Source organism: Heptranchias perlo, chromosome 22, assembly GCF_035084215.1.
Source record: "Heptranchias perlo isolate sHepPer1 chromosome 22, sHepPer1.hap1, whole genome shotgun sequence".
Lineage (NCBI taxonomy): Eukaryota > Metazoa > Chordata > Chondrichthyes > Hexanchiformes > Hexanchidae > Heptranchias > Heptranchias perlo.
In genome coordinates, this window is record NC_090346.1 from 34,845,327 (window position 1) to 34,869,453 (window position 24,127).

The following is a 24,127-nucleotide window of genomic DNA, read 5'->3' on the forward strand; positions in this document are numbered from 1 at the left end:
GGGAAAAAATTGAGTGGGGGGGATAAAGAGCATCTATTCGCCTCATCACAATATAATTGTTGGTGTTTTTCTTTTTAAAATTTATTTGCATTGCCCTGACAGTACATTGCAAATTTACATTATTGATGTCTTTGCTCCTCTCTATAGTGCAATGCAGCACTGTCAGTTCCACTGCAACAGACTTTCATTGTAAAAAGAGATTTTCCACCTGAGTGATAACTCGTAATAATACAAAAATGTGAACATAAGATGCATATTTTTCCTTCTGAGCAGAGGTGGTGTAGAGCAAAGACACTTCTGAGAGAGGCAGTAAAATAAGATAGTGAGTCACTGCAGCTGGATCAAGAGTGAAGTGCAGGGGACAATCTGAGGAATAGAAAAGAAATTACAAATAAAAAATGGACACTGGGTCAAACTGTATGCGATCGATTTAACCCACCTGGCAGTAATGAGGTGCAGGGGCCATTAAAATTGATCAATTCGACTCACTGCTCTGTTTCTGCTGTAATCGTGCTGGCCCCTATTTTTTAAACTACTGACGACATTTAGGTGGCTGAGGAACCCATTGGATACATGCAAACGAGGGTGCTATGTTATGAGGACCCCGACGTAATTTTAACTGGGTGGGGCTTCAACCCTTCCAGGAAAGTAAGAGGATGGCTCGTTGTGAAGCCTGCACACATGGCTAATAACTCCCCTCCGCTATGCCAGGAATATTATTGAGCACACAATTGGGCTATTGAAGCAAAGGTTCAAGTGCCTGGTTAAGACTTGAGCCTCACTACGATATGACCCACACAAAGTCTGTTGCATCACTGTAGTGTGCATGTTATGCGTCGTGCATGTTATTGCATGTTGCTCAACCTGGCAATACAGAGTGGATTGCAGTTGGAGGAGGCAGAACAACAGGAAGAGTCATCATCTGACGAGGAAAAACTGGAGTAAGCAGAAGGAGGAAGGCAAGCACAACACATTGCAGCCATCGACCACTAAATTGTAGCAGTTTTGTTTTGTTGCAGCTGGATGGAGAATATTAACAGCTGTTCCAGAAAACCAGTTAATTATTTCCTTTAGTTCCAGAATATCTCAATCTTGGTGATTTATCAGAACTCTCAACTAAGTTTCGTGAATGTACAAATTTGTGTGACTGAATAATGGAACATTCCTGGTTGCTCAGTAGTTACTCAATAAAAGCACTCAGTTTCTAAGTCTTTTAGTGTCAAGTTGGTTCTTCTTTCTCCAAACTGCTAAGCAGAGCTGTGTATGCTGCCACATACTGTATAACTGAAGTGAATGCTGCACTTCCCACTCTACAGTAAAGAAACGCTTATTCCCAAGCAAATCATTTTATTGTGTTCAAGACCTAATCACACAACTATTTAATTAGCAACATTTCAATAATTATACATTTAATTAAATAGAACTGCCAAATGGTTAAAAGATTCAACATTAAATAAGAGAAAATATTAGATTAGTGAGTAAGATCTTAAATATGAGGCTACTATGAGTCAGGAGAGAGACAAAGTTTACTTTCCTTTTCAAGTTCTATAGATGCATGCAACTGTGCTTTAAACTCCTTCAGGGATTAATTTCAGCACCAGCTATAGCCCTTCATTCATCATCTTTCATTAAACCACCAGCACCTTACACCATCTTCCGACAGTCTGTATAGCTGGGCTAGAGCCACTTGACGTTTTGCTGCCCTGAAAGTAACTTCCGACAGCTTCTGTGCTGAGGGAGTAGAAGGTGGTGTGCGACAGGCAAGAGAAGGAATGGAACAATATAAAGAATGAGAAACAAAGTTAAGAAATATGAACACTTTAAAATATTTCTATATGCTTTAAGGGACATGGGAAGGGGAGAGGGGAGGGGAGAGGGAGGGGGAGGGGAGGGGAGAGGGAGGGGGAGGGGAGGGGGGAGGAGGGGAGGGGGGAGGAGGGGAGGGGTGAAATTCGACTTTAGCACGGTGTATAATGGGCACTGATCCACTACTGCCCATTTTAAGGCCCCACCAAAGTTGGATTTCACCCCATTGAGCTTTTTAAGATATCTTTTTTGGTCTCTGAACTTAACTTCCCAGATTCTACCAACAACCCTGCTCCACATGATTACTGACAAACTTTAATTTACTTTTATGGTACATTAGTAACTTTATCCTATTCATCAATAAGGAAACACTTGACTGTAACACGAATTAGAACATATTTTAAACTATGATACATAACAATCATACATTAATCTCTACTAAGTCTCTGCACATTTTTTCTACTGGACAGAACTTGACTCCACCTTCTGTTAAAGTCGCTGAGTTTTTTAAATTTGTAAAGTTTGTTACTGGCCTTTGCGTAGGTGGATGTGCTCTTGTACAGTAGCGAAGAGTTGTAACTGTGAGCCCCTAGCTGAAAAGCCTTGCAGAGTCTGGAGTGTCATATTACACAACCCTGGGAGAGCTGTTCCATGAAAAACCCTGTAAAATCCTCAATGTAGGTAGGAAATTTTAAAAGTGGTATGTTGTATTCTATCATTACCTCTGGAACAATTTCATAAAACTACTTTGTTATCACACATGCCAGGTATAAAAACTTCTCATTCTACCAGCAGAAATATGTGATGCATTTTCCTTTTCAGCATGCGGAGTTTGTGATCCATGCACAAAGGGCAGACTCACTTCAAAACCAAGTGTTTTATCATGACTCTGAATATGGTAGGTCATAGTCTGTTTGAGCATGGTTGCCATTCAGATATTCCTCATCCATCTTGGGTACGGTTCTCTTTCACAAATATTCATTATAGGCAAGAGTCAGACTTGAATGGTGAAAACTACATAATGCTGCACTGTGTAATTCCACAGCAATCCTTTATTAATGCCATTCCAGCTTTGGTAACTGATGGTTTGTTTGGAGGAGGTTCAGTAACCGTTGACTTCTCTATTGGAGCCTCTGCAACATTAAAATGATGAAAATAAATCAGTGGGATTTTATTTCAAGTACACAATCATTTATTGTGTATAAAAATCAGAGGGCCAAAATCCATGATCCTTCTGCCATATTTTCACAATAACTCTGATGGGAGTGCTGCAGAAGGGCCACAAATTATGTTGGGAGTTTCTGTCTGGTCTAGTGGGCTGGAGCCTCGGCCGACCCCAAATAAGGCCAATGATGCAGGAGGGAGTGGCGACGTGGCCGGGGACTCCTTATGTCAGGATTTCCCACATCTCCAGCCTCAGACAGTAGCATACCCCTGGTGCTAGCCTAGATCTGTAGCATCAGTGGCTGTTGGCCTATAACAGCTAGTAAAATAGAACTGCAGCCCCTAACCAGCAGATGAATTCCTTCTGATCCCTAAACTCTTCTAACAGCTTCCTGCCAACAATCACAAACAGAGAGGATATTAAAAAAAAGACAGGTAGACACAGAATCATTTTGGGTAGAATTAATAGTTGGTAACAGAGATAAACTATTATTGGAGGCATGCTATAGATCCCCAAGCCAGGGTGACAGCCTTGATCTGGAACTGTGGGATGAGATAAAGAAGGTGAAGAGTAAGGGACCAGCTATAGTAGTTGGAGATTTTACCTTACCAGAAATTAAATGGGGCAATAATGTCTCTACTGGTAAAACAGGAAAGGGATTTCTAGAATGGAAGACTGTTTTATGTATCAGTTTGTAAAAGAGCCAACAAGGGGAGAAAACATCTTGGATTTGATTATGCATAGTAGGGATGATCAAATCTCCAACACACAAGTGGGTGAGGTTTTAATTACTCGTGATTATAATGTTATGATATTTGATATTACAAGGATTGGAGAGGTTATAAGAACCCAAACAAAATTGCCAAAATTTAAGAGGATCAACTTTATGCACTTGAGAAGTCTTGTCAGAATGGGCCTGGCAGGTTTGAATATGGCAAGGGGAGAGGAGGAACTATGGAGTTCCTTCAAGGAGGTGATTCTGAATGCAATGGGCTAGTGTGTACTCGTGCAAAGCAAAGGTACGAAGCTTAAAGGCACTCCTGCCTGGTTGAACGGGACTTCCAAGCTTCCTCTGGCAAGGCTGGTACTGAAAATTTAAAAAGCTGGGATCAGGGGAAATATTTTACAATGGATACAAATTGGGTTGACCAACTGAACCCAGAGTGTGGTAGTACATGGATTGTCATCAGCCTGGGAGCATGTTACCAGTGGGGTCCCACAGTGGTCTTTTTTTGGACCTCCTTTGTTTAATATCTACATAAATGATCTGGAGCTAGGAGTCACAAGCACACTGGCTAAATTTGCACGTGATACAAAGCTAATGAAGATGGTAGACTGCAAAGCTGAACAGGATAAGCTACAGGAAGATTTAAATATACTTGGGGATTGGGCAGACAGGTGACAGATGAAATTCAATGTAGAGAAATGCAAAGGGCTTCACATGGAGACAAATAATCTAGGAAAGGACTATTACTTAAATAAAAACAAAATAATGTATATGGAAAATGAAAGACATCTGGGGCTCCTGATTGACAATAAATTGAAGCTATCGTAATAATGCTCAGTGGCAGTGAGTAAAACAAATCAGATGTTGGGATGTATTAAACGGTCATTATTGAGCTGAAATATTGAGGTAATCCTGCCACTTAATAAATCATTGGTGTGATTGCAATTAGAATACTGTGTACAGTTCTGGTCACCACAGTACAAAAAGGATATTGCAGCTATTGACAAGATACATAAGAGGGCAACCAGAATGATTGAGGGGATGGAGGCATTGGATGAGGAGCGATTACATAAATTAGGCATGTTCACACTGGAAAAGAGACGATTGAGGGGTGATTATGACAGCTGTTTTTAGCATTCTAAAGGGGGCTAGATAATGTAGACCATGATAAGCTGTTTCAGCTTGTTCAGAACAATAGAGCCAGAGGACACAGCCTTCATGTGAAGTGGGGTAAATTCAAAACTAATCTGCGGAAACATTATTTCAGTGAGCGAGTGGTAAATCTATGGAACAGACATTTACAAGAGGAAAGATGTATTTCTGGAGAGAGAAGGGCTCGTGTGAGATAGAGGAGTGAGCAAGTGGCATTCACTTGGATCTACACACCCAATAATTACCTTAATTGCTGTTTTTGTAACACTTTTGGGAAACTGTTGACATCACCTTAAATCCATGTCAGATACTGGGCGCCATTGCCCACACTATAGCAAGGCTGTGGAATGTGAGTTCCATAATGTCCCTTGCAACTTTTATGTCTGTACATAGAACTTCATGTGATCTACCTTAGATAATTTCAAGTTAATTTTCTTCCATTTGAATAGCGAAAGACTCCTATTAATATAAACTGAAACTCACTCCAACAGTGAATAAGTGCCATGAGACTAACCGCTTAAGGAAAATCAATTGCCAGGGTCCATAATTGTAAAGTATGCTCTTGGGTAAAATCATCTCGCATCTGTTTCCTTTCTGAAATAACATAGCCACAACTGCCATAATTTACACACCTTCCTGTACTAGTGTTTCTTGCAAGCAAAATATAAGAACAAACTACCCCTAAATAATATTCTCATGTGTTTGGTGTAACTTACTCAATTCAGTATGTAATTTACTTACAGAAGTCTGAATTTTGAATTGAATCACTCCTCGTATTGTATCACTCACTTCTTATGGTACTCAGTCAGTCTACTTCTCATAAGGCAAGTCCTACCTTATCAGATCAGTTTCTATTTGGAATAAATCACTTCAGTTGAATTGGATCTGATTTTAAGATGATGCTGCTTTTCCCCTTATATTGTCTTTAAACATAAATATTATTTATGATTGTCAATCTTACATTATATTGCAGTGATGACTATATAACTGTCCAGCACATTTTGACATGTAACATACAATTTGGGGTCATTTTAACTTTTATCGCCAGGCAAAAAACAGGTGATAGCAAATCCGCCACTAGATTTACACCCCAGCCATTGATGTCAATGGAAAAAATCAGGTGGGGTGTAACAGGGCATTTGGATGGTGTACATTGCATTATGTAAAAATTATTCAATGTCTATCATTAAAATAGGGATGAGGAGCACCAAGAATTGGTAACTGTACAAACAAGAAAGATGGGAATGGATTGATCATCCCAGTTTCATGACAACTCAACCATATTATATGATGTCTTTGACTCATACTACTACAAACCTTTATTTAGACTTTGATTTTGAATAACTCTGTATCTTACATCTATTATAGAGAATAATGGATAGCTGGGAGTGATTAGAAGGCAGTTATCTCATCTCAGGTTTCAGATGATTTATTAATCACAATAAACTTGAACTGAAACCCACAATGAGATTACAGCCTTGAAATAACTCCACGGTATCCATTATTTTAATAATACAGTGAGCTTCAGAGGGCATTTTATTTAATTTTGGGTCTGACCTTTTGTCGCCTGTAGCCATTATGATAGATGACAATGTTGTGCCCCACATCATCAATGCACAATGGCGCGTGAAGGAGCAATAAGTATGATAAGTGCGTGCAAGTGATAATCAACACTTGTTTACCAAGGATTTACAGCCACTATTACGTATCTTATTAAACTACCCAACACACACAAACAGTACTACAAGTGACAGTTACATTCATTATATTTATATTTTTTGTTGAATTTTTCTTTTCATGAAGTTCAGGGATGTCAGTACTGCAGTATGGAATACTTCAGTCAACTGATGACCACCTCAAACACTCCATGGTCATCGTCAGTATATCACAGACCAAATGCAGAGTAAAACTCCATCTATTCAACCCCAAGAAGACTCCTTACACTCAACCCCAAAAGAACACCCATTACTGCAACAGTGATTTTTTATATATATATCTCTTTCACATTTTGGTATTTTCAGTGAAGCTGCTAATTTGTAGAGTGACAAAAATCAAGTCTGTAAGATTCCCAAATTTCTGCAATTGCAAATAAGTTTTTTAGCTGGTAACCTGGAGGACTAATACCTTTAAAAAAACTGAAACAGATCGAATGCTGATATTTTCAAGCTGCCAACTTAAATTCTTCCAAAACTCTGCTTATTAACATTTTGATTATTTCAATTCCAGGTTCAGTATCCAGACTTTTCTCCCTACAGATTGGTAGGTGCATGCAACAGATTCCCTGTAAAACTCCCTGATCAACTCCTTCAATAATGAGTCAGATAAATATATGGTTGTCAATGGAATTGAAAGTTATAGGGTTAGAGGTTACAGGCTCAGATAGTCTAATAGGAGATGGTGGTTCTTGTGCTGTTGGGCCAGGAGGTGAAAGATGTTGTATTTGGAGGTCAGCAGGCCACGGTTGAAATGTTGAGGATGGATGAATATTCTAGAGTTTTGCTTGATTACTTTTGAGGATCAGGGAGTATTTCTGTAGAACTTTCCCTCAGGAGATGAAATGGTTCAGTTGGGGTCCAAGACGGTCTGTATCAGGAGCAAGCCTGATAGGCTAAATGAGTTCTTTTCCTTCCATGTTTTCTAAAGTTCTCACAATCAAAATGTTAATCTATTTTCAGAACTAGTACAGTACTTGCCATGACTTACCTGTGGGTGCTTTAGTTACATTTTTTAGTGGTTTTAACTTAGATTGGAGAAATTCATTCATTTCCTTGTCCTCTTCTCTTTCCCTGCAAAAAGCAAGTCATTTTTACCACTCTCACAAAATATACATTATAAGAATATGCTTTTTTGTTTGCCTTTATGGTGAATTTCTGTGCTCATTAAAATGTGGAATGTCAGTGCGAGTAAATGTAACAAGTTTTATTATTTGCACCCTGTATCAGCATTCTCAGTCAGGTACTGCATGGTTTCAATGCAGGACAAAACATCAACCCAAACATGTGTTTTAACCCTGATCTTAGAAGAGTACCACATATACCATTTCTATAATCTGGTAGATCTTAATTAAAAGATTAATTTAGAAATAAGCAGCCTTGTTTAAATTTTATACTTCAGTTTAACAGTTGTCGTACATTGCTTGGAAATAGTAAACATTCTCCCAGTTCTCCACTCATTTTTGGAAGGCTGCGGCCCTCTAAAATGTCACACACGTTGCGATAATAATGGACACTGAGTTCAGCACTCTGCATATTTCAGCACCACAGTAGTAGTAGCTTGCCCCCCTATCCTTTAATACATAGCAAAGTATATTATTTGCTTTTTTAAGTTTTATCAATATCCCTTTTCCCGAACTTTCTCGTTTTATTCTTCATAAATTCCAAATACACTGTCCTAGATACTCTTCCTGCTCCTATATCTTAACTATATTCATATCGAGAATCATTGCATCCTCTCACATCATAATTCCTTCTTGGAGGAGTGCAAAACTATGGATCTCCTTGCTTTCCTCAGTCTTCCGTTCTTCTTCATTATCTAAGAGGCTTTTATCGTCTATGCTTTGCTTACCCACCAATATTTGATTTATCAGATCCTATGGCCTAGAAATTCGATGGTGCCAAGCCCGTCTATCGGGCACTAAACAAGCATCTGAGCTGCCAATATGGCAGGCAAGAAGCGCGCGCTCATTATAAGCCAGAGGTGCACTTCCCGATCCATTAAAACCGCAGGCCGCTACTGGCTGCTGCTCGACCCCGCTCCCGATTTCTGCCTTGACCCTCTCCCGATCGCCACTTCAATCCCCATCCCAATGTCCCGATCGCCCATCCCCCCACCCCCGTCCCAATGTCCCGATCGCCCACCCCCCCACCCCCTGTCCCAATGCCCTGATCACCACCCATCCCGATTCCCCACCCCCATTCCAATCACCTGATTGACGCTCTCTCGGTTGCCCCCCTCTCGATCACCTTCTTTTCCCGGTTGCCCCCCCCCACCCACTCCCGATCGCTTATGCTTTAACGATCTACTCGCAGCCTGAAATTCAAAGCCATTTCGCTGGCAAGCTGCCTGGGGCGCTGAGGCCTGGGGCCCAATATCGGGTGCGCTTTGGGCCTACTCGTTCAGGCGCAGTTCACAAATTTCTAGGCCTTTGTTTCTGTCTATGATGTAATATTTTACTGGCTTTTTTCTTTCCAGTCACAGTACACGCAAGGTTAAAAGTAGATTCACTTACAGCAATAACCCAGTCTGGCTGATAAATGTGCATCAGGACAGGGCAAAGATGTAGTTCAGAAGAGCCTTAATATGTGATTGCTGCATTGCTGCATTGCTTCACAGGTCATTCCAAGTGTTTTGGGGTAGGTTAATGTGGTCCTAGATATGTGTCAAGCCACTCAGTTCAAACATATGCATTCTTTGTATCAAATTTTGTTCCTTTGGATGTTTCACTACGTTAAAGATGCTGTATAAATGCAAGTTGTTATTGTTGTTTTAAGCTACGTTTGATTTGCTGCTCTGGCTGAGTTTGAGAGGTACATTTTTTGAAGGACAGATTTGGAACTGACTTCCTCCCAGTCAGCAGTCATTCTGAACACACAGTAGGCAAAGGCAGGCCAGAGATTCCACAGCAATGAGCTACCATGTAAGTTTAGTCAGGGGCCGTGCTTCAAATCAAGTTTACAGTGAAGGTTAGTGTAGGAAAAGCACCTAGTTATTTTTGATATTCCAAGCATATCTATAAATCTACTGTTTATATTTACATTTTCAATAAAAAGTCAATAAATCTGTCTAGTGGTTTATAACCCAAGCCATTATCTGATAGCGTTAATTGTTGTGCCGACTGAAGATGAGGAAACCATGTGGCGTCACATGAAATATCCAGTCAGCCTGAGTACAGTGACAAGGGTTCTCTGTTTGACCCCTGGGATTGCTACATTTATCTAGACATTGTTTAAGCACATTCCAGGTCGCAGGGAGTGAGGGCTCACTTACAGGAGCGGTCTGTGACGCTGAGCCCAGGTATCATATCTAGGGTAACAATCCAAAAACGTTACAATCTACAACATGGAGTTTAGCCGTTCAACTAGTTTTCTCAATTTTAAAGAAAGGTGACTCAAAACAATTCAAAGTAACAACTCATCAATTACCCATATGACCAGTATTCTCCCAAGCTACTGGCATTGTATTCAGTAAAGAGTGGAGAGCCACAGGAATTAACACTATTGAAAATGGTTTTCATGGTGTCCAATCAATAAATGGAGGTCTGGGGAATGTCTACTAAAACGTACACATTTGATTAATACAAATTAAAAACATAAAACTCCCATTGTGATATGCATAGAGCCAGCGGGGACTCAATGGGCCGAATGGCCTCCTTCCATGCTGTAACCTTTCTATGATTCTATGATACAGCATGGTGTGCAGCAAAGGCTTGAACTGTCTACACATGAATAACATGCTTCGTATTGTAATGAAGTGCTTGTCTTTTCACATCAATTGGTGCTGATACTCCATCCAAACTTAGCAACAAAAAGTGGCCAGTGGCATGAGATTGAAGGTAGTCACAGACCCCACTACCCAATGCTCTTGAACTGTTAAATGAGTGAAGTTATCAACAACGTTGTTGAGTAGAATGGAACCTCATTTTTCTCCTTTACTAGTTTAGAATCGATGTCCCCCACAGGAGGAGATGAAAGCAAACGGATAGAAAAAAATTAACAAATAAACGAGGGACTCTATCAACATCCAACATTTTACCTTAATCTCTCCACCTCTGCATCTTCCACCAGAAAGTCCCTTTCCTCCACTAATTTTTGGATTTTGTGGATCAGTACATCCTCTTTTTGCTTGTCGTCTTTGTATTTTTCCTTTTCTGTAAAGAATATTGATTGCAAAGTGAAGATAAGACCATTTTAACACTGTACTTTAACACTGACTTCAATTTACTGCGAGGGAATGAATATGAATCTAAAATTGACTGCTCTAAAGCTGATCCAGTAATTCACTTTCTTCTATGGCCACGATTGCTAATTTTACTGCCCACACAACTGGTACGTCACAGACTTAAAGGATGGTTGGGGGGGGGTTAAATCGGCAAACATGCAAAACCTGACTCCAACCAGCTGCGAACACGCCTGCATCCATTTTAACCACGACGGGTTTGGGGGCGTCCGAGTAACCTGCTCTGGAGAGGTGGGTCCGTCATTATAATATATAAACGAGGCTCCATTCCTGATATTTTTTCAGCCATTTAAATTTACTGCGGGCTGGCAGGGTTTCTCGGAGCTCAGGAAACGCGGCAGCTAAAAGGGAGGCGGGAGCAGCCGGATCCACCAAGTACGTGCTTTTTAGAGCACTGCTTGTGGGCCAGGAGGAGCAGGAGTGCTTTACCCTGGCCCCTCAAGCAAATCTTCCGCCGCGATCGGACGGGCACCACCAGCACCCCCCCCCCCCCCCCCACCAGCGATGTTTCCCTTCTCCCTCACCCCGATTGACGGTCCGATTTCCCCCCCCCCCACCACCACCACCACCACCAAACCGCGATGTTTCCCGGATTCCTGGGAACGTCCCCAACGGTCCCTGGCTGCAGCCTTCTATCGCTGGCTTTCTTGCCTGGCAGCCTGTCAATCCATTTCCAGGCTCCCCCCCATCCCCTCCCCTCCCCGCTGATATCGGGGCAAAAGTCCCCGATTTTAACTCCGGGTGGGCTTTGAGTAGTGCGAGTTGGAAACTCAGCTGCCGCTCCAGAAACCCGGGCTATTTAAACTCCCAGGCCTCATTTAAATCCTGTCGGCCGACTTCCCACTCGGAAAAGGCGGGAAGTGGAGGCCACCTGCCGACACAAGGTAGGTGGCGGGATCGGCTTCCAGGGCGGTCTCACGTTGAGGTAGTGAGAGAGAGGGGGGAAGGGGCAGGGGAAGCCTAAGCTTTCCTCGTGGGGCCCGGAAGAGCACTCCTGCTCCTCCTGGCCCCTCAAAAGAAAAATAACGTACCTTTTTCTGCCTCTTTCTCTCCCTGACGGGTCCTGACTGGCTTTTACCTGGTGGGAAAGCAGTGACGGTTTCCCTGCTCAGGCCTCAGTTAAAATTGCAGTTGTGCGACCCCCAAATTTAAAGAAGAGCCCTGCCGGCTTTGGATGGATATCCTTGCTGTCTGCTTAGTGGAGCAGGTTAAAGTCCTGAACAGTGGGATCCTGGAGGCTTTGCGGCGGGTGAGTAACCTGGGCCTTAAGTGTCCACCTGCCCAGCCTCTGCTCAGCGGGCAGGGTTAAAATTACCCCCGGTCACATTTAAGGGTTAATGGCAATATGTGTTGTTCCTGTATTCATTGAAAACTGCATATGATGAGTTGCAGACTCACTAATTGAGTTATCCACCTAAACAGAAGAAAGTGAATTACAGCATCAGCTTTAACGCAAAATGAGCGATAGCAAATCGGGAACCAATTTTACATCCAGCCCGATTTTCTTTCACATTGACTTCGACAGAAAAGAAAATCGGACAGAGTGTAGAAATGGACGGCCGATTCGCTAGCGCCCATTTTGCGCTACCAGCTGAGACCAATTTCACCTCCACAGTATCATAGCAAATGTCTCTAACCAGGCAGATGCTGAGAAACACTGATGCCTGACATTAGGAAGCAGTCACTGATTTTTCTCAGTGTGAAGGTGTGAGCCCCAGACAGCAATACAAGGAAAAACAAAAAAAAAGAAAGAACGAATGAACTAACTTGCATTTATATAGTGCCTTTCACCACCTGAGGGTGTCCCAAAGTGCTTACAACCATTAAGTACTTTTGAAGTCACTGTTGTAATGTAGGGCTTGGAATGGTTTAGCCCACATAGAGTTACCATAAACACCTCTTACGCCTCCAAAAAAAAAAGCCAGCTCACATGGTTGATGAAACCTGTCATTGAATTATGAGCTGGATAGAATGCCACCTACCAACTGGAGTCAAATCCATCAACATCTAGAGTACGTCCACAGAACAAGTACCAGACTGTAAGATGTCTGAGATTTTCTTTAGTGAGAGGAAAGTGTAAGGCTTAAAGGGCCTTCGTCCTCATGGAAATGTGTTTGGCAAACCTTGGTTCATTTGTTTACAAGCACTTGACGCATTGATGTAACTGAATCAAAACTCATCATCATTATGCAAGTCGTGCAATATGCCATTGCAATGCAAATAATGAACAACTCTTCTGACTCATTTCCCTCCTCCTGCCTCAAAAAAAAAATTAAGCAAACAGCTTTTCATAAAATTGAGCCTCTGTAACACATATGAAATATATGACACTTGATTTATTCCAGTAACTAAAAGGTTTAGTAAAACCATTTTGCTCCTTTGCCTCATATAAACACAAACCGCTTCGATCTTCCACCTTCACAGCAGAGTCTGACACGATCAGATGGCAGGCTTCCTACATCAGGTAATGAATACAAATGTACTGAACAAACAGCAAGCTGAAAACCAGGGCATCTTTGATATATGTGATAGATGTAGACTGAATTATGCCTAGAGCTGTATGTAACTTGGCACCTCAGCATTTCAATAACATCAATGTCAATATAACTTAATACAGTCCAGTTTTATGTCAAGCTAATTATTACTAAATGCCTATACTTTCTCTGCTTTCATTATCTTGCTGTTTAAAATGTAGAACTATTTGCTAGAAGTTACCCTTAGGTGATTGCTAGTATTTATTTATGTATTGTTGACTGTTCCAGAGGCTAATTCCAGTTGAACAGGAAGCCTGTAGCTGGCGATGTCCAAAGCATTAGTGACAATAAATATAGTTACAATGGGCTCAATTTTAAAAGAAAAGTCCGAATGCATTGGAGGGCAAAGAAAATCGGGTTTTTGGAGCAGGCAGAAATCCCTGCTCCAACACGCTGAAGAACACGCAGGCCATTCCCGAACCAGGAAGTCCCACCGGCAATTAAATCCGGCGGGACGATATTTAAACCACTAAATCAACTAGTTCAAGTCGTTAAAAATGAATAAATGTAATTTAGATTGAAGGCAAGCGATTTCAACACCGCCTCAACGTGTTTCCCGTGTTATGTGAAACACGCCACGGTGAAGGAGTCGTGTTTCAGCCGGCAGCCATTTGGACATTTAAATGCCTGTTTGACAGATGGGGATAAAAGGTGAGTTATTGCAGCAGGGAACTCAGATCTCTCAGACAAACTTTTGGCTGGGAGATCTTTGTGTTTAGACTGAAAATTCTTGGTTCACACTCAGAATTGTTATCTTTACATGTATTCACCTACTTTTCGGACCCCCTCAAATTGACACCATCAGAATGGAGGGCGCGATGGCTGGATTCACCACTACATCCGAGGACGAGGAACATCACCATCCTCGCCAGGCATGACGTGCACTTCTGCCACTTGGAGCTCTACAACACAGTGCTGCGCCACAGGGACCTGCACAAGAGCACAGAGGGGAACAACAGAGGGAGCGACGTCACAGGAGGCACTACCCTCGTCAGAGGATCTACAGGCAGAGGCTCAGCTTCCTGAACCTCTCTGAGGAGCAGTGCATACGGAGGCTGAGAGTGAGTCGCCAGGTGATCGCAGACATCTGCAGCCTCCTTCATGCCAAGCTGCTCCCGGCTGGGCCTGACGGCATCTCACTACCCGTCACAGATAAGATCATCACTGCCCTCAACTTCTTTGCCTCTGCATCATTCCAGGGTGCCAACGGTGACATCACCCAGGTCTCCCAGTCGTCTGCACACAAGTGCATAAGGCAGGTCACCGATGGCTTGTTTCGCAGAGCCTCACAATACGTCAACTTCCCCATGGACGACCTCAGCCAGACGGAGAGGGCAGTGGGATTCCACTCCGTGGCTGGCTTCCCACATGTACAGGGTGCAATCGATTACACGCATATAGCAATCTGAGCACCTCCACACGAGGGGTATCACTCCATCAACGCTCAGCTCAGCTCCTTTGTGAACACTGCAAAAGATTTCTTCATGGGTGCGCCAGATTCCCGGTCAGCTGCCACAATTCGTTCATTCTGAAGGAATCCAACATCCCGGGCTTCTTCCACGCACCGAACACCCTTAAGGGCTGGCTCCTCGGGGACAAGGGATACCCCCTACACACGTGGCTCATGATATCTCTGAGGAACCCCATCAGCGAGCAACAGCGTCGATACAACAACAGCCACATCGCCACCAGGTCTACAATTGAACATGTGATAGGGCTGCTCAAGATACGATTTCAGTGCCTCAATCGTTCTGGGGGAGCACTTCAATACGCACCAGTGAGAGTGGGTCGCATTACAGTAGTGTGTTGTGTCCTGCACAACATGGCGTAACAGAGAGGGGTACCGGTTGAGGAGGCCACGTCCTCTCATCCACCATCCACATTGAGGAGGAGCAGGAGCAGGAGGAGGAGAAGGACGGACCCATCGACACAGCAGCGGCTCACCTGGCTGCTCGTGAGGCCAGGGAGTCACTCATATGTGAACGGTTCTCGTAAGATCAGAAAGTGAGAAGCGTCCAGTCCTCACACCACCTGGAAAGACCGGCGCCAACACCAGCGCCACGTCCCCCCCGCACAAAACAGTCCTGCAACTACACATGCACTCACTGTAAAGTGACCCATTTGGTGGCATCAAGTGTCGCCGTTCATGGTGAAGCACATGAAAGGGTGTTATCACAAAAGCCAGTCAAGAATGGGCGAGACGTGGCAGTAGTGGTGAGAATAACATTTAATGTGACTTTAACATAAACCAAATAAAAATGAAAAACATGACAGTCTGTCAGACACCCTTGTGCATACCCTTCATGATCACAAATCCTTAGCCTTTCTCTTCCTGGCGCTTCTATGTGGTGCATCCCCTGTGGCTGCAGCAGGGGTAGTGGCAGGTTGCTGATGTCCATGGCTGGACTGCTTAGATGCTTTTGGCCTATGCCCTCTGGATTTTGAAGCCCATGAGGGCCCCTCCAAAGACTGCTCCACCTGCACCTGTGCAGGGGCAGACTCAGCCACCTGGAGAGGAGGCAGCATTGCAGTTACTGGTTGAGAAGGGGGCAACGGGTAAGCATTGAGTGGCATCCCCACTTCCATGTCCCCTTTCACCATCATCCCTCTCCTGGACCAGGCCCACATCTCCAGCAAGGTGGTAGAAGTGAACAGTTTGGAGGACACGTATGACGCCTTCAAAGCCCAGTTGTAAAGTTTATGTCTGCCTGTTTAAGGCGGCAGAATGTTCTTCATTCTGTGTCCGAACGGCCATTGTCAGGGCCTGAATGAACTCATTTGTGAACCATGCTTGAAGCTCAATAGAGGCAAGAGCAGGTCAGAGGCTGGGTATTCGGTGGCAAGCGACTCACCTCCTGACTCCCCAAAGTCTTTCCACCATCTACAAGGCACAAGCCAGGAGTGTGATGGAAAACTCTCCACTTGCCTGGATGAGTGCAGCTCCAACAACACTCAAGAAGTTCGACACCATCCAGGACAAAGCAACCCGCTTGATTGGCACCCCATCCACCACCCTAAACGTTCACTCCCTTCACCACCGGCGCACCGTGGCTGCAGTGTGTACCATCTACAGGATGCACTGCAGCAACTCACCAAAGCTTCTTCGACAGCACCTCCCAAGCCCACGACCTCTACCACCTAGAAGGACAAGGGCAGCAGGCACATGGGAACAACACCACCTGCACGTTCCCCTCCAAGTCACACACCATCCCAACTTGGAAATATATTGTCGTTCCTTCATCGTCGCTGGGTCAAAATCCTGGAACTCCCTACCTAACAGCACTGTGGGAGAACCTTCACCACACGGACTGCAGCGGTTCAAGAAAGCGGCTCACCACCACCTTCTCAAGGGCAATTAGGGATGGGGCAATAAATGCTGGCCTCACCAGCGACGCCCATATCCCATGAACAAATAAAAAAAAGCCTTCTCTCCATCACAGACATTCCAGCACTTACCTGCGACACTATCTCAGATAGTTGCTCACGTCCCTGTGACACTATCTAAGAGATTCCCTCCCGTACCTGTGCCACCATTCCACTAAGGCAGGAGTTGGACTCCTCCATCCTCTGCGCTATTGTGGAGAGTGCGCGTGGCACCTGTTCCAGTACCTCCCAAATGTGCTGCTGTCCCTCGATCAGTCTCCTTTTAAAGAATGGGCCCCGGGGGTTCAGCATCTGCGTCCAGCCTGAGCAGAGCCTGGAGAGGAGTGCGTCCACCTACGCTGACTCTCCAGACTCCCCTGCTACAAGTGTCTGCTCGTGCTCACTTGTGTGTGGTGACCCACCGGGTGCCAACCCAACTAACTGACTACTAGGACCCACCGAGGTGTGAGTCTCTGCGCAGCCGGATGGCTCACTAAGATGTGACGGTGCGCCCTCAGAGGCTGGCAGGTCCTTGAAGGGCCTGTAGGAGAACAGAAGGCAATATTAAGCATCATCACAGATGTGTCATGTTACGATCAGCATACCGAGGTGTTCAACATGCCAAGCATTATTAACATCAAATCATGTTGTGTGTGATGAATGTTAAAGTTGTGTCACCAGACGTTTGTGGGGTGCCAGTCTTGGCATCCCCGACGGACAGGCACTCGATGGTGCGGCTGATATTCGGGGTCTCCTCCTCAGTGTCTGTGAGGACCACTATTTGTGGAGGTCCCCCCTCCAATCCTCTCGCGTGCTTTTTGCGCTCTCTTCTCCTACAAGGGGAGAAAGTACAGACGTGTGAGTGAGTAATGGCGATGTAGCCAACCAATGAATGCATTGCTTTGGGTGAGACTGACCATGAAAGAGGTGCATCAGACATGACGTATGAGACAGAGACATCACACTGGATCAGGATTGGGGTGAGTGGTAGTAGTGGGGTCACAAATGGGGAGGTGAGGAAGTGCAGGTAAGTTGAGGATTTGCCTTAAGCGGGTGTGAGGAGTGATGTGATGGAATAGTCTTGGGAGTGCAGAATGAGTTTGGGGGTGGGGCGGGGGGGAGCGGTGATGTGGAACACGGAATGCAGGAGAATCAGTAAGTGTACTCACTTTTGCTGACCTAGTTAGGTCATTGAAACGCTTCCTGCACTGCATCCAGGTGCGGGAGATGTTGCTGCTGCTGGTAACCTCCTCTGCCACCTCGAACCAGGCCTTCTTGGTGGCAGAGGCAAGCACCTCCGGCCGGGTAAAATAGTTCCCTCCTCCTCCTGACCCCGGCCAATAGCAGCTGAAGTGAGGCATCGCTGAATCTTGAAGCAGCCTTGCCCCGTGTGCTGCTCCATTGGGTCTTCTTGCTCTTTGCTCCAGCAAAATCCATTGGAGCGATGGCCCTTTAAATCCAGACGCTCCAGCTGATAGCCTGTCGTTTGGGTGCGCAGTCCGCCCACTGCGCAGCTTTCCGACGGCAAACCCGGAAACAACGTTAATGACCACCAATTAAGTCGCGATCGCTTGGGGAAAGGTAAGCTTTTATTAGTTGGGTTTGGCGCGCGTCCATTGACCTCCGCGCTGCCATCCCGTCGCCCTTGTAAAATTGAGCCCAATGAGAGGAAAGTTGAGGAAAGGGGTCTTGTTGTATAAGAAACACATTATGTATTTGTGGTGCTGCAATAATTCATGAAAAATGAATAAAGTAATGTACTGAAGAATGTAATCCGGGAAAGTAAAGCACATCAAGGAATCACACATATAAACACCATTAGACCACAAAGGAAAAGGAATAAACTCACTGAACTATCAGAAAGATGGACATAAAAGACAAAACCAGCATTTAATTACGAATACATACCATTGGATAATTGTTGCAGAAAGATAGAGCAACTTGATACATTATTTGCAAACAGGTGACCTGGTAGTAGAGGAGTTTCAACATTTGATCTGTGTTCTTCAAGATTACAAGCTGAAGTCCCAAAGACAGCTGACTTTCAAGCATATTTCCTGTGACACATGCCATGTGCTAGTATGAACTAGGGAGGTTTGGAGGAAGAAAGTCTCTGAAACGGTGGGCAGTCACATGGGATAGTGTCTCTGTGAACTGTTGTGAGGGATTGGATGTGGGAAAGTGACTGTTGTAACTTTTGGGGAACGGATAGTCTGGTTGGTCTGTTGCAAATCCAAATGTCACCTTGTTCTTCCTTTTTTTTTAAAAAGAAAAAAAATTATAAATCTAACAAGTGTGAAGTTTAAAAGTGCTTAACATTAACCAGGAGGAAGCACTTTTAATGTAAAAATTCAAAGTATTCTGGCGGAACATGTCCTGGACCCCCTGAAAATGCACCATGATCTTTGTACCTTCAACATTTGGATGTCCCCCTTCAGGCTTTCACACACACATACGTTTTTTTTCCCTCCAATACAAGTGAAGAATTATTAGGGGTGATTCCCTAATCTGGCACTCCTGGCGAGGAGCAGCACTCACACGGACCACTGAGCAGAAAACCCCGTGCCTGCAGGCTCTCGTTTCTGTCCGTTCAAATTAATGGGTGGAAAACCAAGGGTTGCAATCCTGCAATTTCCAGACCAGCGCTCCTTGTGAGTGTTGCTCCTCACTGACAGCACCTAATCAGGGAATCGTCCCTATTGGGTTTAAGTTTAAGTTACGAAGCCCGTGGAACTATTTGTTTTAACATCATAGGTTTATAATCAGGGTTATTCTTGAAGTGTCAGCTTTTTGGGGGCTGCGTTAGCTTTTTTGGAACGTGTGAGTTAGTTTTTGCTAGACTTCTAGGTCGGCATTTATGGCTCATTATTACACCTGTCATATCCACTCAGCTGAATGGAAAGGGAATAACTAGGTTAATAGTGCACTAGACCAGCTATTAAAAAATGTACTTCAAACATATTTTTTTAAGTACTCACTAGAGAACAAAGACAGAATATAATCTCATTTGACAATAATAACAAAAATTGAATAAATAAAGCACACGGCTCCTAAAATGTTTTTATTTGAACTTGTTGAAAGGCCTGCTACTTTTACTGCGATATCACTGATGTGCTACCAATTTATTTTTGTTCCTTTTTTTAGACATGAAGTTATTCTTTATATAAACAGCACAATGTTTCCATGACTGAACACTGATTACAGTATTTGAATCCCTGTAGTGGAAACTTTTAATAGACCTCTGGAAACCTGCAGGGCCATTTTGTTATATATAGATTTCCCGAATTACATTCTCCAGTACACTAATTTATTCATTTTTTATGAATTATTGCAGCACCACAAATACATAATGAGTTTCTTATACAACAAGACCCCTTTCCTCAAGAGCAAATATCACATTTGGAAATTACCTATCCTTTTCTAGGTCCCAAAGTGACAGCCATCCTGAAGGTAACTACTTAAAGCATAATTCTACTGTCAAAACCTATTATAATCCCCTAATATTACTGCTGATATAACACATAAACAGACCACATCACCACTGATTCTGATGAACGATCATCAACCTGAAACGTTAACTGTTTTTCTCCCTCCACAGATGATGCCTGACCTTCTGAGCGTTTGCAGCATTTTCTGTTTTTATTACCACTGATTGGTCCTTAGATCACATGGTCACAATATAATTACGGATAAGGAAGGCCATTTGGCCCATCTTAATTAATCCGTCCAGAGAGATTCTTACATCCGTCCACTGTAACATCCTATTGTTTCTTAAATAATTCTAAGGTTTCTGCCTCCACTACTGTATTTGGAAGTTTATTGCATGTGTTGATCACTCAATGTGAGCCTCTTCCCCCTTTCTCCCTGCAGGATTTGTGCAGGCCACTTTTTGTCTTTATCTCACTTTTAAGCTGTTTGTTAATCCATTTAGGGTCATATATGCTTAGCTTGAGTTTGTTGGTTTTGGGAATGTATTTATCCTGCATGCTCAGCATTTTAACTTTAAAGGTATTCCATTCACCTTCCACAAGATAAGGGCTCATGGGGTTGGGGGTAATATATTAGCATAGATAGAGGATTGGTTAACCAACAGAAAACAGAGAGTAGGAATAAACGGGTCATTTTCAGGTTGGCAGGCTGTAACTAGTGGGGTGCCGCAAGAATCGTGCTTGGGCCGCAGCTATTTACAATCTATATTAATGACTTAGATGAAGGGTCCGAGTGTAAGGTATCCAAGTTTGCTGATGATACAAAGCTAGGTGGGAAAGTAAGTTGTGAGGAGGACACAAAGAGTCTGCAAAGGGATATCGACAGGTTAAGTGAGTGAGCAAGAAGGTGGCAGGTGGAGTATAATGTGGGGAAATGTGAGGTTATTTGGTAGGAAGAATAGAAAAACAGAATATTTTTTAAATGCTGAGAAACTATTAAATGTTGGTGTTCAGAGAGATTTGGGTGTCCTTGTCCACGAAACACAGAAAGTTAACTTGCAGGTACAGCAAGCAATTAGGAAGGCAAATGGTATGTTGTCCTTTATTGCAATGGGGTTGGAGTATAATAGTAAGGAAGTCCTGCTACAATTGTACAGGGCTTTGGTGAGACCACACCTGGAGTACTGTGTACAGTTTTGGTCTCCTTACCCATACTTGTCTTAGAGGCGGTGGAATAAAGGTTCACGAGATTGATTCCTAGGATGAGAGGGTTGTCCTATGAGCAGAGATTGAGTAGGATGGTACTATAGTCTCTGGAGTTTAGAAGAATGAGAGGAGATCTCATTGAAACATATAAAATTCTTAGAGGGCTTGACAGGATAGATGCAGAGAAGCTGTTTCCCCTGGCTGGAGAGTCTAGAACTAGGGGGCATAGTCTCAGGATAAGGGGTGGGTGATTTAAGTTTGGGATGAAAAGGAATTTCTTCACTCAGAGGGTCGTGTATCTTTGGAATTCACTACCCCAGAGGGCTGCGGATGCTGAGTCATTGAGCACATTCAAGACTGAGATCGATAGATTTTTGGACTCTAGGGGAATCAAGGGATATGGGGATTGGGCAGGAAAGTGGAGTTGAGGTCTAAGATGAGCCATGATCTTATTGAATGGCGGAGCAGGCTCGAGGGGCTGCACGGCCTACTCCTGCTCCTAGCTCTTATTCTTATTCACTGAAGTGTTGTTGAACTACCTCTCCCAGTTTATTTGCTTTAGTTGTTCACTCATTTCATTGAATTTAGCCTTTTTAAAGTTGATGTACCTGGCTCCTGTTCTTGAGTATTTTGACTCCCAGATCAAGTTAAAGATTATCATTTCGTGGTTGCTGTCCCCCAGGGTTGCTATGATTTCCATTTCCTGCACATTTTCTGGATCATTAATGAATTCCAGATCAAGATGAGCAATGCCGATCATGGCTTCCTGGACACATTAGTGCACAGTCATACGCTACATCTACCAACGCTGATTCTAACCAACATGGGTTTTCCCAGGTTATATTAAGTTGAAGACTCCTATCAAAATAACTTCCCTATTCTCACACACCTTTCCGATCTCTTCATAGAGCAAATTGTCTTATTTTTTCATGCTGACCTGGTGGTCTATAGCATAGCCCGAGTGCAAGCTTGGATTTTATAGCTTTAGTGAATGACTGGCCGAAGTAGTGAATGTTGTAACTTTCCACCTCCCACAGGATCAACTTTTTTCGTGCACTGTCCTTTCTAATTTCTCTCTTTCCCTGAACATTATATTAATTTCCATTCTCTGGATATAGCCGTTTTCTGATATTCCCACCACATCATGACTACCTACTGCTCCAACAGCCTCTAGTTCTAGTGTTCAAGTATATACACCTTATTATAGATCTGCCTCCTCTCACGTTCCCCAGTGTCTGCCTGTTCCTGGTCTCTGGTTCGTGTGTGTCTCTCTGGGTATCTGAATGTCAATTATTTTATAATCACTGTTTGAGATGCAGTTAGCAAAGCCATGCCTGAAATCATTTACTGACTTCTAATGGGACTTTAATTATCCTTGCCCCATTATCCGCAATCTTTATTATCCAGAAGAATTTTCATGGATAATGGAAGACCGGTGGGAGTTGGGGCCATCACTTTTTATTTTAGTGCACAGGCTTTCTGCCAGCAAGGTCAACTGATTCTACACAGCTTATTAATCAACTGCTTCCCCGCGTACAGTTCCCTGCCACTCCAGCTGTCGGACCTACTACAGTACCAACATAGCCTATAGCTGAAGTGAACGCCGTAGGGAAAACACCCTCACCTCCAATGATCTCAACTTGCTGATCTCGGCAAGGCTGTTGACTTTCAAATCAATACAGAACTGCCTGTTTAAATATGCTCCCGCGATGGTGAGGATTGATATTAAAGTCGGCATTTCCATTAAGATCATCACTGTGGTGGGGATGTTGTGGAAAGAGTTTCAGTTGCTGTCTCTGGTCTGCCTGCTGGAGTCGTGGGTGGGTGTGTGGGGAAACTTGTGCACCAGAAGATCAGCTGACTGATGACTGCAGCATCAGTCAGTCTTGTTGGCAGGAGTAACAGAGCTGAACGCTGGGAAGAGGCAGAGCAATCAGCAGTGTACAATAATTTGACAACTTTCAATTATCTGCCTGGGGTATCCTCAGTTATGGCAGATAATCAAGGTGTCAGTGTATTTTATTAAGATAGTAAATGTTACAGAATTTGAGAAAATTGGCGAACACATATAAAATAGAGGTAAAATATTGTAAGGGTTGGAAGGGTCGAATAGGACGCTACGGTTGCGAACAGCCTGGTTTAGCAGGAGACAGTGGTCGAGGAGGTGGATGGAGTCTAAGGTAAGGGTACAGAAAATGGGTATTATCTGATCAGATAAATGGTGCTGCCCATTGAATAAAAACGCCACAACTCACACTAAGCACACAGTAGCACAGAATGGAATACTGGAAATTATAGGCCTGATTTTAACATCCCCACCCCCTAACCTGGCAGGAATGGGATGGATAATGGGTTAAGATGGAGGGAGGGTTCACGATGCGTTCCCACCCCCCTCCCGGTCTTAACTTGCCTGAACCCAGACATGGGAAGGCCGCCCACCCTAAAGGAGCTGGGGCTTAATTTAAATGGTGAAGTCGAATCCCGACGATGTCATCAGGATGCGCACGCCATTTTAACTGCGGGCCCCACTAAGGCCCGCACAGTCTCGCACCCACCAGCAAAAATTTGCAGCAAGCAGCACCCTGGCCATAAGAGGCTTTTATTTTACTTTTTATAGGTTCCGTGCAGGTGAGGAGGATCAGGAGTGCTCCTCCTGGCCCACAAGAATACCTAGAGCCTCCCCTGCCCCGGGCTTTCCCCCCACGATTGTGAAACATACCAATTCTCCCCCACCTCACTTACCTTGCCAGGGCCCGTTTCCATGAGTCCACAGCAACGGCCTAACCACCCC

General features: G+C 43.8%; 1 protein-coding gene across 3 annotated transcripts in view; it reads right to left on the bottom strand.

Annotated features, from left to right (window-relative positions):
- Positions 1-1,316: 1,316 nt before the first annotated feature.
- Positions 1,317-24,127, bottom strand: part of bmerb1 (bMERB domain containing 1) — a 90,349-nt gene continuing 67,538 nt past the window's right edge. For all 3 annotated transcript variants that reach the window (XM_068003245.1, XM_068003244.1, XM_068003246.1), the window contains 3 exons: positions 10,602-10,716; positions 7,554-7,636; positions 1,317-2,939 (listed from right to left, as the gene is read on the bottom strand). In XM_068003245.1, the coding sequence (XP_067859346.1) occupies positions 2,821-2,939; positions 7,554-7,636; positions 10,602-10,716 (317 nt within the window). In that variant the 3' untranslated portion in view covers positions 1,317-2,820. The remainder of the gene's footprint in view (positions 2,940-7,553; positions 7,637-10,601; positions 10,717-24,127) is intronic.